At 28.8% G+C, this 15698-nt stretch overlaps 2 protein-coding genes across 2 annotated transcripts; one reads left to right on the top strand and one right to left on the bottom strand.

Annotated features, from left to right (window-relative positions):
• Window positions 1–5337: 5337 nt before the first annotated feature.
• On the top strand, window positions 5338–7441 carry LOC126666609 (uncharacterized). The gene is made up of 5 exons (XM_050359429.2): window positions 5338–5501; window positions 6417–6531; window positions 6648–6737; window positions 6826–6921; window positions 7035–7441. The coding sequence occupies exons 1-5, from the start codon at window positions 5434–5436 to the stop codon at window positions 7134–7136; spliced, it is 471 nt and encodes a 156-aa protein (XP_050215386.1). The 5' UTR covers window positions 5338–5433; the 3' UTR covers window positions 7137–7441.
• A 6827-nt stretch (window positions 7442–14268) lies between these two features.
• Window positions 14269–15403, bottom strand: LOC126670248 (uncharacterized). Its single transcript, XM_050363933.2, has 2 exons — window positions 14978–15403; window positions 14269–14540 (listed from the first exon to the last, which is right to left on the bottom strand). The coding sequence occupies exon 1, from the start codon at window positions 15341–15343 to the stop codon at window positions 15023–15025; it is 321 nt and encodes a 106-aa protein (XP_050219890.1). The 5' UTR covers window positions 15344–15403; the 3' UTR covers window positions 14269–14540; window positions 14978–15022.
• Between the last annotated feature and the right edge of the window lie 295 nt (window positions 15404–15698).

Here is a 15698-nt window from a genome sequence, read left to right on the forward strand (position 1 = left end):
GGGATTCGGCCGTATCGTAGAGATTCTCCTGATTTGTCGGGATCTACCTTAATCTGATAAGAATCCTATTTAGGAACGTCTTCCTAAATAGTCTTATCTTCCTAAAGTAGAGTTTATCCTTCCATATGTAGTGTTTGTGTCCGAATAGGACAATATTTTCATACTTAGTCGTTTACCCGAATCCCGGACCTGACGCGCTCTCGGCGGATCATGTGGGATTCGGTCTTTATTAGCGTGTTACCGAATCTTAGAGATTCAGCATCTCCTTCATATCTTTCGGTCTTCAGGGGGAGTCCGGTGTCGCCTGAGAGTGGATCTCCTGCAACTCGGCTCCATTATACTTACAGTAGGATTCGGTATCCATCAGTAATTATTAAAAATGTAAGAATACTTTTCTTTTATATAAATTAATATCAAACACATCCATGCCATTTTGTATTTCTCTATTACTTGTTTAGATCTTTAAAGTCGGCATTTTGCATAGTCATGCTTTGAAAGGTGCTGACTCTTCTTTGGTCAAAAAACTTTCCCTTTTAAAAGAGTTTACCATTACTTTTCTTTGTAGATGTTAAATTTTAGAAATATTTTATTTTTAGGTTTCTAAACTATACTTATTTTATTTATCCGGTTCTTGAATTATTTTTTATTCTTATTTTATCCTTTAATTTAATGAAAAATTATTTTCAAGTTCCTGAACGATAACAATGTTTTTTTGTTATTTTTAAAGATGCAATTTGTTACCTAAATGGCGTCAAGACTTGAAAATAATTTTTTGCTAAATTAAAAGACCAGATAAGAATAAAAAATAGTTTAAGAACCGGATGAACAAAATAGATATAGCTTTAGGATTTGTAAATGAATTTTTTTAAAAATTTTATTGTATTCAATGCAGCTAATTGTTGACACATTCATACCCATGACTTCAAATTCTAATTATCAATTTCTCTAAACACGTCATTGACTCCTGGATCTACCTTCATATAATAGGTGAAAAATAATACTCCTCCCGTTCACAAAAAATAAGCTGGTTTTTTTTAATTGTTCCAAATTATAGGCTGATTTTTTTAGAAGTTAGTTGTTTCAATAATTACCTAAAATATCATTAGTTCATTTAATAATTGTACAGCTAAAATATTTTTTTCTTCAGGTTTTGATAATAACATTAATCAGTTTTTGATAGGAATGAGAGTTGGAAAATGTGCAGTAGACTTTTTTACACGCATTTTATTATTTTAGAAGCAAATTTATAGTATTTTTCATTAATTAGGAGAATGCTTTAATAACGACTCATATACACAGCCGTATCACTTCATTTTTTTCTATTTTGGAAATTGAGTTTGTGTTTATAATGAAATACCTATTTAATAAGGCTATTATAGGAAACTAGTGTAATTTTAAGTAAAATAATTAAATTTTTTAATCTATGTGTAAATAAAAAATCATCCTATCTTTTATAGACGGAGGGAGTAATATTTTTTTAAAAATATGTTACAATTTAAAAGCAAATAGGACTCGTCAAGAAATAATTATCTTATCTCAAATCATTGTACAATAAACTAATTGTTTGTAATATTAAAATATTAAATAAAAAATAAATAATATTTCAACATCACATTCATTAGCTTATGTAAAAATAGGATCAGGATTCTCTAAGTTAATTAAACATGACCTCATGACCTATCATATTTAATCAATTTATACCATTTATTATAGGCTTAATACATCATTTGACCCCTAAACTATACACTTTTATTCTCTGAGACTCTTAAACTAATTTGATATTCTATTGGACCTGTTAACTTTATTTTTGTTCTATTTAACCCGTCAACTGCAACTTTTTTGCCGATCTGACCTTTTTCCTCCAACGTGGCAAAAGCGCGTGTTTTCAAACGCTTTGAAACGCGTGAAGGATAATTAAAAAGCATAAATTGTTCTATTGAACACACGAACTACACTATTTTGTTCTATTTGACTCCTGAATTTATTTTATTTTCCTATTACACCTTCAAACTTTTAATTTGTACCCATTTAACCTTCTCCAAAATATAATTATTTAATTTTTATCCATTTAATCTTCTAGAAAAATAAAATAATATTGAAATTTAGTCAAATAATTACATAATATAACTTCTTGTACATGTAAATATTTGTTTACATTTCAATAATGATAAATGAAGTTTGTCTGTTTTTAACGATATTATAAAATATATAAATTTACTATACTGTGATAATATTAAAAAAAGACTAAATTTTTTAAAATATTATAATTTTTAGTGTGTTTCACGAATTTCCAATTTTAATACGCCAACTTTTAATTTTTTGCAATTTCAAACTTTCAAATCAATTCTGAATTTTTAAAATTTGTGTTAAAATTGGAAAACACGCTAAATTTCATGACTTTTAAAGCCTTAGATGATTTTTTTCAAATAATATGTAAAGTATATCACTTTTTATTTTAAATTAAAAAAATATATTTAGGCTTAATATATTTTTTGACCCATAAACCTTACCCTTTTATTCCCTATAACCTCTAAACTATTTTAGTGTTCCATTGAACCTTTTAACTTTTTTTTTATTCTATTTAACCTCATGTCAGAAAAACCATGTCAGCAATTTTATCCACGTCATTGCGCGTGGTTTGCACATTCCGTGTGAGGGGTTAAATAGAACAAAAAAAAGAGTTAAGAGGTCCAAAAGAAAACGAAATTAGTTTAAAGGTCGCAGAGAATAAAATGGTATAGTTTAGGGGTCAAATTATGTATTAAGCCTTTATTATAAATAGTGTATATTAACTTGATAGATTTTACACTTTTAAATTTACATCATTCATTTTTGTAATTAATGGTGTAAATCGATTGAACATGATACGTTATATCAATTTAGAAGATCCTAATATTTAAAAACAATGTAGCACTAATGTTTGCGTACAACAACCATAGGATTCAAAATCAACATAGAGCTGTAAGATCAAAACAAATCTAAAACCAATCAAATTCAAATCTAGGTTAAATTGGTATGAAATTGGCAACTTAAAACCATATTTAATGATTTCAAACTTAGAATATCAGTTCATTAAACTTTGGCTAGGACTAAAAGCAAATAAAAAACAAATTCGAAATGATTTTAATTTTATTAGCAATTTTTTTATTTAAAAAAAATCATATTTTTTTAATACCTCAAATTTCATTAAATAGAATCCGAAACAGTTATATTTATAAGTAATTCGGGAAATTTGAAAATTAAACTCGATGACTTAATATGAAACAGATTAATACACTAACACGTCTTATCTGAATCACAGATCTACTTACGAAAAGGAAAAACTAAATTATTAACTATTTCGTCAATTAAGTGCAATTTTCGACCAAACTTCTTCAACGTCCGTTAACTAATATTCGATATCAAAAAGTATAGACATAACCTCTGATCACCTCCACCCGACCAACCCTTTAAAAAAAGGACAACAAACTTTTAATAAAAAAGAATAACAAATCTTTCACACAGAAAGGACAAAACACAATAAAAAATAACAATAAAAAACTAATATAGCACATAAACGATTTCATCTTCATTGTTGCAAGGTTTTCAATCTATTTTTGGCTCGATTTTTGACGATAAATATTACCCCGTAAAAAAAAGGAATTGAATATTTATTAAATTTTATGAAATTAAAGCGAAATAAATGAGGATATAGCTACCGCTAGAATAATTATACAACACAACCGTTGCTCGATTTCATTCGTGCAACAAACCAATTGCGCGTTAGCCATGTGAAAAATTAAATGATAAAAAAATAAATAATAATTAAAAAATCCCCTATCGTAAATGTTTATTGACTTGATATAAAAATGACGTGGCGCGACAGTTATATGAGATAAACACTCTTACGGCTAACAGTAAAAGTAAACCATTGACGACCATGGTTGTCAAATCCAAACCGGACCAGCCGGTTCACCCGGAAAAACAGGAACCGGTCAGGTAACCGGTTCGGGTTGCACTAAAGACCTCTATATTTAGGGAATTGGTCAACCCGAGTTGAACCGTCCGGGTAACCCGTGATTTTCAACATCTAACCGGTAAACCCGGATCCATACCCGGCCGGTTCGACCATGTAACCAAAATATTCCACTTTTCCTCAATAAAAAAAAGGAGAATGCCAAGGCTGGATTCGAACCCATATCCATGAGACTAACATACAACATCTGACACCATCCAACTAATAGTTTTTTTATGTTTAATATTTATTTGTATTATATATGTTTAAAACAAGTTGGTTTTCTATTTTTCAATGTATTTTACTATATAAATTATTTATTTCTCATAAAAATATATTAATAATTATTTAATATATTATTATTTTTAACCCTCCGGTTGAACCCCGGTTCGATCCCGGTTGAACCTCTAACCCTTGACCTTATGTCTTCACCGGTTCAATGGCCGAGTCGGTTTTGACAATATTGTTGACGACAGATAAAGAAACAAGAAAAAACAAACCATAAGCAGGAGAGATTTTTAGGTAGACTCATTCTATCACGTCATCCGTAGACTAACCTATCATATTATGACACGTCATTAAAATAATGGCACTATCGTAATTTACTATTCAAAAGTGTAAATAAGTAATAAATAAAATTACGATAGTGCCATTATTTCAATAACGTGTCATAATATGATAGGTTTAGATTTAAAAAAAAAAAGATTTTCGTATATATTCGAATTCGATATTATTGTTAATATTCATAACGCAGATATAACACGGTCCTAAACGACAATTATTCAAAACAGTTTCATCTGTTTTATTTAAGCAGTCATTAGTCAAAAATATCGAAAAATATCAAACACTCCCGATTTCTATCTACCACGTCGTCAACAATAAATTATCTGATTAGTCCAACGACGTGTAGTTTCTTTACAGCTTACGCGTAGGCTTAGTGCACCGAGTAAAATCGTGCCGACAGGACTTTTTAGGCGCCTTAGCAGCACCAAGCATTTACATTTCTCTCTTTTACTATGACACCCTTATAAATGTCACAATATGCAATTTTGACTTCTATTGTTTGAGAACTAACAAATTATACCCATGGTCTCTATAGTTTTCAAAATCTTTAATGACAGTTGAATGTTTTTATAAATAAAGATAAATAAACTTTACTAAAAATGAATAGAATATATGATTTTTAAAATGCGTATACTATTGAAATATTAGAGGGATAAGAAAAAAGTATTTTGACAGATTTGAATCAGAACCTAAATTAACGAAAACATTAAGGGTGTTACAGTAAATTAAACCCTTGAAGTGTGAGGAAATTTAAAGCGCCGTCCCTCGTTATGCTCCTTTTATATCTGTCTTGTGTCTCGATTTTTACAAAACCCTCAAAACAAAAGTAAAAATCAAAAATTTGAATTTATTTTGAACTCTCCGTCCGTACTGTAATGGCGTTCGTATCTTTCGCTGGCAGAGTTCTCTTCGCGTCTGTGTTTATCCTCTCTGCTTTTCAAGAGTAAGTTCTTATCTTCATAGATCTGTTTATGCTCTTAATTTTTCTTCCAACTTAGATTAGTTTTTTTTTCTTGGATTTTGTATAGATTTAGCAGTAGAAGTTAATTTTGTTTGGTCAATGGCTTTGTTTTTTTATTTTTCAGTTTTGATCTGCTTGTTTTTTTCTTCTTTGAATGCCGATCTTAAGTTTTAAAGAATTTAGGGTTTTATTGAAGATTTATTTTTGTTAATAGATTTTGTGTGCTGAAATGAATTATGGTTTTTTGAAGTTCTAGTTAAAGATTCTCACTTTGTGATTTCTTAATTCTTTGGATCTAATATTTTTAGTCTTAATCATTGAAAAATACTATTTTAGTCCTTTTTTCAATATTTCAGATTCGCTTGTATAAATTGAAGTGGTAAATTGAAGTGGAAAAAGGTTCAAATATACCGTTCATATTTCTCATGTTTGAACTTTTTTGATGATAAAGATTCAAATTGGAACAATATAAAGCAATGTTAAAAGTGTTTCTGAATTTTTTTTCACTTCAATTTGAACAAACGGCTAAATTTGAAATTGAAAATTGAAAAATAGGCTAAAATTGAGGATTTTGAAAGTTGAAGCTATAAACGAAAAAATTCGAGATTAAGCTATATTTTTATCGTGTTTATGCTATCCTTCTTTTTCAACTGTATAAAAAATGTAGATTTGTAACTTTGAATGAACTGAATAAAAATGTTAAACATAATCACATGTTTCGAGTGAGACTGTCATTTTGTGGATACTTACATATATGCAATTTAAAACTTGTAAATTGCAGGCGATGTGGGACGTAAGATGTTGAAATGGTTGTTTTGTTACAATTATGAGCTTATTGTTGTTCTCTAGGATTTTTGTTTCGGATTATAAATTTTCCGTTGTTTTGCTTATCGGCAGGTTCAATGAATACGGAGTTGATGGTGGCCAAGCAGCAAAGCATCTTGCACCAAAATTCAGTTTGTTCTCAAGACATGTTTCATCTCAAACCGGGTTTCAAGTACCGCCAGTTGAAGTGAGTGGCGTTTTGCTTTCATTCGGTTCATGTTATGTGCTCCCTTTTTTTCTTTGATAGGTTATTAGCTTTGTTTTGTATAATTATAATTTAAATATTGAGTTTGTTATTTATAGATCAAGAATTTGGTCGCTGCTGCTATAGCGGTGAAGGGTCTTGGAGGCCTTCTTTTCATCTTCGGCAGCTCCTTCGGTGCTTATCTTCTGGTGAGTTAGTCAATTTCTGCTCTACTCTTGAATTGGCCATTGGGTACGCAATGCTCAAACCAAATTATGAGTTGCTTCTTTCTTGCAGCTTCTTCACCAGGCTATTGTTACTCCGCTATTGTTCGACTTCTACAACTATGAAGCTGACAAGGAGTTCAATCAGCTTTTCATAAAGTTCACCGAGGTTAGGAATCTCATTTCATAATGCTAGAGTTCGCCTTTAGCCTTCACTTAAATATTTGATCCTTATAAAAAAATGTTGAAGTCGTAGTGAATTAAATTGAGTTTCTTTTGCAGAACTTGGCACTGTTTGGCGCATTGCTTTTCTTCATTGGCATGAAGAACTCGATTCCAAGGAGACAACTCAAGAAAAAGGTTCATAAATCAAAGACAACATAGACAGGAAGTTTTGAAGTATAAATGATTAAACTTTTTGGCGTGCCAACGGTGTTTAGAATTTTGCCCAAATTCTAGTTTTAAACGTTTGTATCAGAATTTCCCTCTTATATAGGCTAGAATTTTAGAAACGAGGAAAATGAAAGAGTTTTAATTGTTTTGAGGTTGTGATACTGCTTTGTACCCTGCCTTTTATGGCCAAAATGAGGTTTAGTTGCGATCTTTCGATGTTTGATACGCTTGTAAGTTCGATGCCTTGCATTACTTTGATCACACGGTTTAATATGGAAAGATGGCTATTCACTCTCTCTAGATCCATAGAAAATCATCCTTTTCTTCTTCATCTCCATTAAGGATGGGAGAAGATGATTTTTCCGGTTAATCGAACTATCATATTCTCTCTGCCCACTGTACTATTAATCACATATCTACTTTTCTTGTTTCAATAAATTTTTTCTAAGGTTTTTGTTTGAATTTTATTTTAATTGAATAAATTTTTAAAGTCTTTTAACTCCTCTTTGATCCATTCGAGTTTTAGATTTATGTTTTTGTAGATCTAAAAATTGGGAGATCACTTATGGATTTTATTAAAGATGGAATTTGAAAAGTTTGAAATTTCAAGAATCAAGCGGTTTTAAGATCGTATTTTCAATTTGAATCATGTATGTTTTGGGTAATCTTTTGATGGCTGAAAAAGCCCTAATCGATGACTGTATTATCAGCTCTCATCATTATTTTAGAGTAGTTCTTTTAATTTGTTAAAAAACCATTCATCTAGGTAAGTTTTATTTTCATCAATGAAAGTTTTAATCTTTGGTTAAAAAAAAAAGGAACTGGTGATTTCTAGGTTTCAAAAGTTCTGATACCTGAGTTCCAGATTTCCTATCATAGATCCCCAAGGTTCTGAATTATCAAAAAAGTACATAGATCTGCAAGGAACTGGTGATTTTACATCAGAATATTGTAGTGAGTGAATCAGGCAATTTCTAGGACTAATTTAAATAGAATTGATCCAATAAACAAAACGTATGCCTATGCCTATGAGCCCAACAATTTTGGGCATAATTCGATCGTTTAGGCTTTCAAAATTGCATTTCTAGTTGAGAAAATTAGGGAATTACATAAATAAGTAAAATAATAGCAAATACCTGCCGCAATTTGTGGACTTAACTTTCATACCTAACCGCCTCAGCCAATTACTTTTATACCCTGATTTATTTGTTTTTATACCTAAATAATACTCCACATGTTTTCATTGTAACAAACTTCTTCTTCCTCCTCAAAACTTTCAGCTCATCTTTTCTTCTCTTTTTCAGATCTCAAAATCACGAATTCTCTCTGCAATATTCTGTCAGATTCACTCGATATACTGCTACATTATTCAAATTCATTCATTACGATCATCAATAACTGCGAATTCAGCAAAAAAACGGTAAAAATTTGTTCAATCGAATTATTTTACAGTTTTAGTATGTTTAATTAGGTTTCGGAGATTTTTCGAACATTTTATCTAGTGTAAACCGTAATAAAATTTATATTACAGTTACAAACTGTTTCATTCGTTTATTTTTTTTATCGTTTTTTATATTATCAGATTCATATAATTTCTGTTTTAGTTTATATGTTTTTACAACAGTTGATAACAGCTTCAATGATATATTTCATGAAAACTGATCTAAATTAAAAACGTATAGATCTGTTGCAAACGGTAAAAACTAAACAAAACAGTTTATTATTATATAAAATAAAGTATAGTACAGTTTCTAATAGTATCAAATGAATTATAACAGTTTCAATGTGTATAAACCTAATTTCTGAATAAAATTTTATTTTATATAAAATATTTTTAATTATTTTAAAGTTTAAAGCCGTTGCATATGTAATTTACATGTGTTTACAATAGTTGACATTAGTTTAAATGTTATTTTACATGAAAATATATCTATTGTAGGTTTAAATGTTGACATTAGTTTAAATGTTGATTGACATTAGTTTAAATGTTAGTTGATATTATTTAACATTAGTTTAAATGTAAGTTTACATGTGTTTACAATAGTTGACATTAGTTTTAATCAGTATAATTTTAATTTTCTAATCATTTTGATTTTTTTATGTTATCAGATTCATACATTTCTGTTTTATTTTATATGTGTTTACAATAGTTGATAACAGGTGCAATAATCTAAAAACTAAATAAAACAGTTTATAATTATATAAAATAAAGTATAGTACAGTTTCTAATAGTATCAAATAAATTATAACAGTTTCAATGTGTATAAACCTAATTTCTAAATAAAATTTAATTTTATATCAAATATTTTTCTATATTTTAAAGTTTAAAGCAGTTGCATATGTCATTTACATGTGTTTACAATAGTTGACATTAGTTTAAATCTTATTTTACATGAAAATATATCTATTGTAGGTTTAAACGTTGACATTAGTTTAAATGTTGATTGACATTAGTTTAAATGTTAGTTGATATATTGTTTAACATTAGTTTAAATGTAAGTTTACATGTGTTTACAATAGTTGACATTAGTTTTAATCAGTATAATTTTGATTTTCTAATTATTTTGATTTTTTTATATTATCAAATTAATACATTTTCTGTTTTATTTTATATGTGTTTACAATAGTTGATAACAGTTGCAATAATCTAAAAACTAAATAAAACAGTTTATAATTATATAAAATAAAGTATAGTACAGCTTCTAATAGTATCAAATGAATTATAACAGTTTCAATGTGTATAAACCTAATTTCTGAATAAAATTTAATTTTATATATAATATTTTTAATTATTTTAAAGTTTAAAGCAGTTGCATATGTACTTTACATGTGTTTACAATAATTGACATTAGTTTAAATGTTATTTTAGATGAAAATATATATATTGTTGGTTTAAATGTTGACATTAGTTTAAATGTTCATTGACATTACTTTAAATGTTTACAATGAGTTACAATTGTTTATAACAGTATCTAAATTATTTACTACTTTAATTTTTACTTCAGGAATGGAAGATTTACAGATTTTATTACAATATGATGGCTCATGGGAAGATGATTCATCTTATTCAAATTATAGAGTATCTGGAATCATATTACCAAAGAATTGTAACTTCACAAATCTTGTTGATATAATCTCTACTGAAATGAAGATTCAGCTTAAACAAAATAAATTAGTTATTAAGTACAAAATCAGTGATGATTGTCCTCCAAGAAGTATTGAAGATGATGCAGGTCTTACATTCTACAAAGAGCTTAAGAGAAAAGATAATGACATCACAAAATATAGAATATGTGTAACATTAGAGAAAAAGAGGAAAAGAGTCTATTCTAGTGAGACATCAAATGCAACTGTAAACCAAGATAACATGGATTTGGTTTTACAAAATAACATGTTGTCTATGGAAGGAGAATCTTCAGCATTAAGAGAGACATCAGAGAATAGCATGAATATGATTGAATATGCAAATCTTTTATCTGACATTGGAGAGACATATCTTGAGGAAGACTTCCAAGAATTTGTTCAAGGTTCAAGGGATATCGAAATTGGAAAAAAGTACAGGGATAAAAATTCATTGAAGAGTGAAATAAGCCTCTATGCACTATCAAAACATTTTCAATTCAAGGTACCTATAATTTATTTGATTACTTTTTATTAATATTGTTTCTTTAACAGTTTACAACAGTTTATAAACCAATATCCTTTTTAGTTTATAACCGTGTAGTACACTTTCAAATATAGTTTCGAAGTGTTTATATAACAGTTTCAAATGTTTTGTACTTCCTAAACTGTATTCAACCGTTTACAACACATGCATACAGTTTCAAAGTTTGTTTCATATACAGTTTCTAATGGTGTACAACATGGTTTATAATCAGATCATGCACAAGGCAATACAGGTTAAAATGCGTTGATGAAGAATGTCAATGGAATCTATACAATGTTCTTCACATCACCCCAAGGGATTGGATAAAATCCTTCCTGTCCTAAAATTATGTTAAACATTGTGTCATGATACATCCAATCCCCAATCTCCTTGCCCTCCAACAAAGATTTATACGTTCCTTGTACAAATGCGTCAAAGGCGATGCCAAGAGCTGTACATCCATTCCGTAATATAGAACATTTCTTCCGCAAATACCCAAAGAGAATATCAATATGCTATAAAAAACAAAATATTAAAACAGCAAAAAATGTATAACAAAGTTATAACAGTATATAACAGAATATGTTAGAGCATATAACAGTTTATAATAGTATATAACCATATAATACAGTTTCAAATTAATTTAAGAAACTTACATCAGACTCCAAATAACAACCACTGTCAGATAGCTTGTAAAAAAAATCTTTCTTTGAAATGCATTCACCACCAAGATACATAGGTGGAACCAACTTTCTTGATTTCAATTTATACAACTCATTGCTGTAAAAAAAAAAATTAAAAATATTAAAAACTGTTAAATAAAATTAAATTAAAAATGTAATAACAATAATAATAATAGATTACCATTTCTTTTTTCCCTTTACGACCTTAGTCGGCATACCAATGATGTCAATCTCTACCCAACTGTAAAACTCCAACTCCCAATCAAAATTATGCTTCTCTCCAACATTTTCAACGGTTAGTGGGCAATGATCTCTAAATATATTGCCCATATTCTTAATTTTTCAGGTGTATCAGAACATTTGAATGGAGATTTCAGCACACTTGAAGGATTAACCTTTCTCTTGCGTTGTTGCTTTGGAACACGCAAAATTAGAAAAACAAAATGTTAATAAAATAAATATTGACATATTTAAAGAAAAACTTACAGAACATACCTTTTTAAGTACAAATGATGTTGTGTCAACTATTTTTTTCAATTCAGCAGCAATTATAGCAGCATCAATGTACTTTCCATCAATATTGTCAAGAAAAGAAGATGTAGCGGGAAGAGGTTTTTCAAACGCATTATCACCCTTAGAATAGAACAACAAAAATAACACAGTTTATAAGAGCATATAACAGTATACATAACAATTTATAACAGTTTATATCAAAATAAAAAAATAAATATTGTACCTCTAGAACATTTTCTTTTTTTATAGCCACATCAATAGCACCCTCATTATCAGCACCAAGAGAATTTGTTTGATCATTTTCTTTTTCTAGAGCCACATCAACAATACTCTCATTTACAACACCAATAGCATCAATTTGATCATTTTCTTTTTTTAGAGCCACATCAACAGTACTCTCATTTACAACACCAATAGCATCAGTTTGATCATTAATCTTGCATAAACCAAAAAAAAAAAGTTTAAAACATTTTAATAAAACAACAATAAAATGTACAAAAAAGGATTATAAATTCTTACCATCTCAGCATCCATCTCATGAGTAATAGCATCAATTTATCTCTCATAAATACAAGAAAAATTAACATCACTAGCAACATGAGTAGTTTCATCATTCTCATTTTTAAAACAAAACAAGAACAAATAGTTTAACAAGGTTTCAAACAGTTTAAATTTAAGTATACAAAGTATTAGGAGAGTTTATAAATTTCTTACCTTATCAACACCAATCTCATCAATGATAGTTTCATTGTCTTTCTCATGAGTATTAGAGACATTAACATCAACCTCAACTTGATCATTCTCCTAAAAAATGACAAAAGAAGATAGATAAATTAAATTTAAAAAGTTTATATAAATGAATACAAGAGAATACAACAGTTTATAAAATTATTAAATATAAAATTTACCTTCTCATTTCTCATATCAGATAAACCATCATGAGAATTCTTCTCGATTTGTACATCATCTCGAATATCATCTTCCTTATAAAATTCAGTAACTTCAACATGCTCTTTTGTATTATTTTTCTTTACAAAAAATAAAAAAAAGAAAAACAAATCAGTAAAAAAATCAATATTCATAAAAAATTAAAACAAATATAAATAAAAGTATAAAATATACCCTTTTCACAAATATCGGATCATCATCAGATTCGGTCTTCTCATCATCCTCTGTTTGAAACTTTAATTTTTCAATTAAATCAACTCTTTTCTCAAGCGATGAAATATCTTTCTTTAAAACTTCAAATTTACTATCCACATACGACTTCAAATCGCGAACAATATCAGCTTTAATGTCCTTAAAAAACTTTGAACATAATGACTGCACTTGATTATAAACAGGAACATCACCACCCCCATCGACATTCTCCTCACCAATAACATTTTCGACAGCAACCAAGTCATTAAAACCTAAATCATTCTCATCAAGCTGAGGAACTAACCCACCAAAATCTAAACACAATACTTCCTCTTCTGTAGCTTGTATTTTATTCATGGAAACCTAAAATAACAAACAAGCAATTATAAAAGGAAAGTTTAAATCAAATTCATACAAAATGAGACAGTTTGCAACCCTTTGCACCTGTTGTTGCAACCCATTGCAACTGTTGTTGCAACTGTTTGTTGCAACTAGTAATTAAAAGCTTTAAAAAGTGTACAAAGACCACATATATTTAAAATAAAATGAATATGATATCAGAATAATTACCTTCATCATGCTATCTTTGAAAAGTTTGTAGTCCACATCCTTTAAGTCCGACACGTCATTTGGTTTCCAACGTAACATACGCGGAGACGCTTCAGATTTGGTTAACTTGACAAGAAAGTCGGGTACACGAACCAAGCACTCATAAAACCATATTTGGATAATATACGGAAATCTGCATAATCTATAAAAATAACCGTTGTTTTGGTAATCCTCCGAATTCACACCAACTAGCTTATGTTTTAAGGCACCTACTGTTTTTTCAAAGATATATCTACCCCAAGGAAAATCATCAAATCTCTCACAGTCAATCAAATGTAGAAGCTTCATCTCAACTCTAGTTTCAGGATGAGTAGATAATAGAAGACACTGAATCAAATATATCTTAGCAAACTTCACAGCGTCCTCATTATCATTTTTCCAACAACGAGACATAAACTTTTTCTCAATAACACTTCTACAAACCTTAGATTCATCTTTGAAATATTTATCACAAAAACTATTAGAATGGCTGAATTCAGCATAATCAGATTCATCCCCAAAACAACGAAATCCAGTAAGAATAACAAACTCATACATACTAAATCTCATTTTCCTACTACAAATATCAAACCACAACTCTTTATCATCTGCAAAATAAACCTACCTTAACATCAAAGAATGTATCAACTGATGTTGCATAAGAGCGGAATTAAAATAAAAAAAAATACCAAAGCGACTATCCTTAAACTTGACAAACTGATCCTTCGATATAATTCTCCTAATATTTGCACAAACAGAAAATGAATATGGAACATTGACTTTTCCAAAAAAGTGCTTACTTGGATCAACCACAAAGTCAAAATTCTGAAAATTAAAAACAAAACATAATTAGAAAACAATATACATTATAATAAAAAACAATACATAAATAACAATACATAAATAACAATTATATCATTTAAGGTTGATAAAACAGTTTCAATTACAAATTAAAACAGTTTCAATTACGGTTGACAACAGTATAATAACAATTGTAAGTATTCAAAAAACACAAACTCCTAACAATTAACATTAAAAAGAATTTAATAACAAAAATCAAATTTCAAATATATTAAAATATCCTGTTTCTAGGACAATTTCAAATAGTTGCTAAATCAGATTAATACAGTTGCAAACAGTTTCATATAGTTGCAAACATATTCATATAATTTCAAACAGTTTTAAAATCACCTAATTATAATTTAAAACCATAATATCAACATAGAAAAATAACAAATATCATAATAAAAACAATTAGTTACCTTATTATTACTTGAAGGAACAACTTTATGAGCAAATAAGCGTCTTCAATTTGGTCTTCTATGTCGAACATTTTTTTCTGTATCTGAATAAGGTTCATTATCAGATTCTTCAGAAACAACCTTAACCTTCTTCTTACCAGTAACATTCTTAACCTTCTTCACTGAAGCAGAAGCAGATTGAACATTAATTTTCTGTTTTTTCTTTACAGGAGACTTAACACCAGCTTTTTTAGAAGGAGATTTCAGAGTTCGTTTTTGTTTTTCCTTGCTAACAGGCTTAACAACAGGAGTTTGAGGCTTCTTCGCTTGAGCCGCAATCTCATTTAAGCTCTTATCAATATCATCATCAGACCTTGTATTAACCATTTTTCAAAATCTAATAATAAAAACAGAATAGAAAACAAGAAAACTCCAATTAGAAAAATCAGAAAACACCTAGAATTAAGAACAAAATACATAAAACAAAATAAAATCAAAATCAAAAAGAAGAATACATGAAACCGAAATAGAATACACAACATGCAAACAAAAATAGAAAAATCAGAAAATACCTAGAATTAATTTCACTTGCAATGGATGATTGAAATAACGAGCACTTTATAGGAAAGATTGCAGAAAACCGCCGAGGAATAGATAGGAAAGAAGAAACCGTCGGAGAGTGGGAGAGAAGAAACCGTTGGAGCGTGGGAGAAAAGAAACCGTCGGAGAGAGAAAAAAATCA

The sequence above is a fragment of the Mercurialis annua genome, linkage group LG2 (genome assembly GCF_937616625.2).
Source record: "Mercurialis annua linkage group LG2, ddMerAnnu1.2, whole genome shotgun sequence".
Classification (NCBI taxonomy): domain Eukaryota; kingdom Viridiplantae; phylum Streptophyta; class Magnoliopsida; order Malpighiales; family Euphorbiaceae; genus Mercurialis; species Mercurialis annua.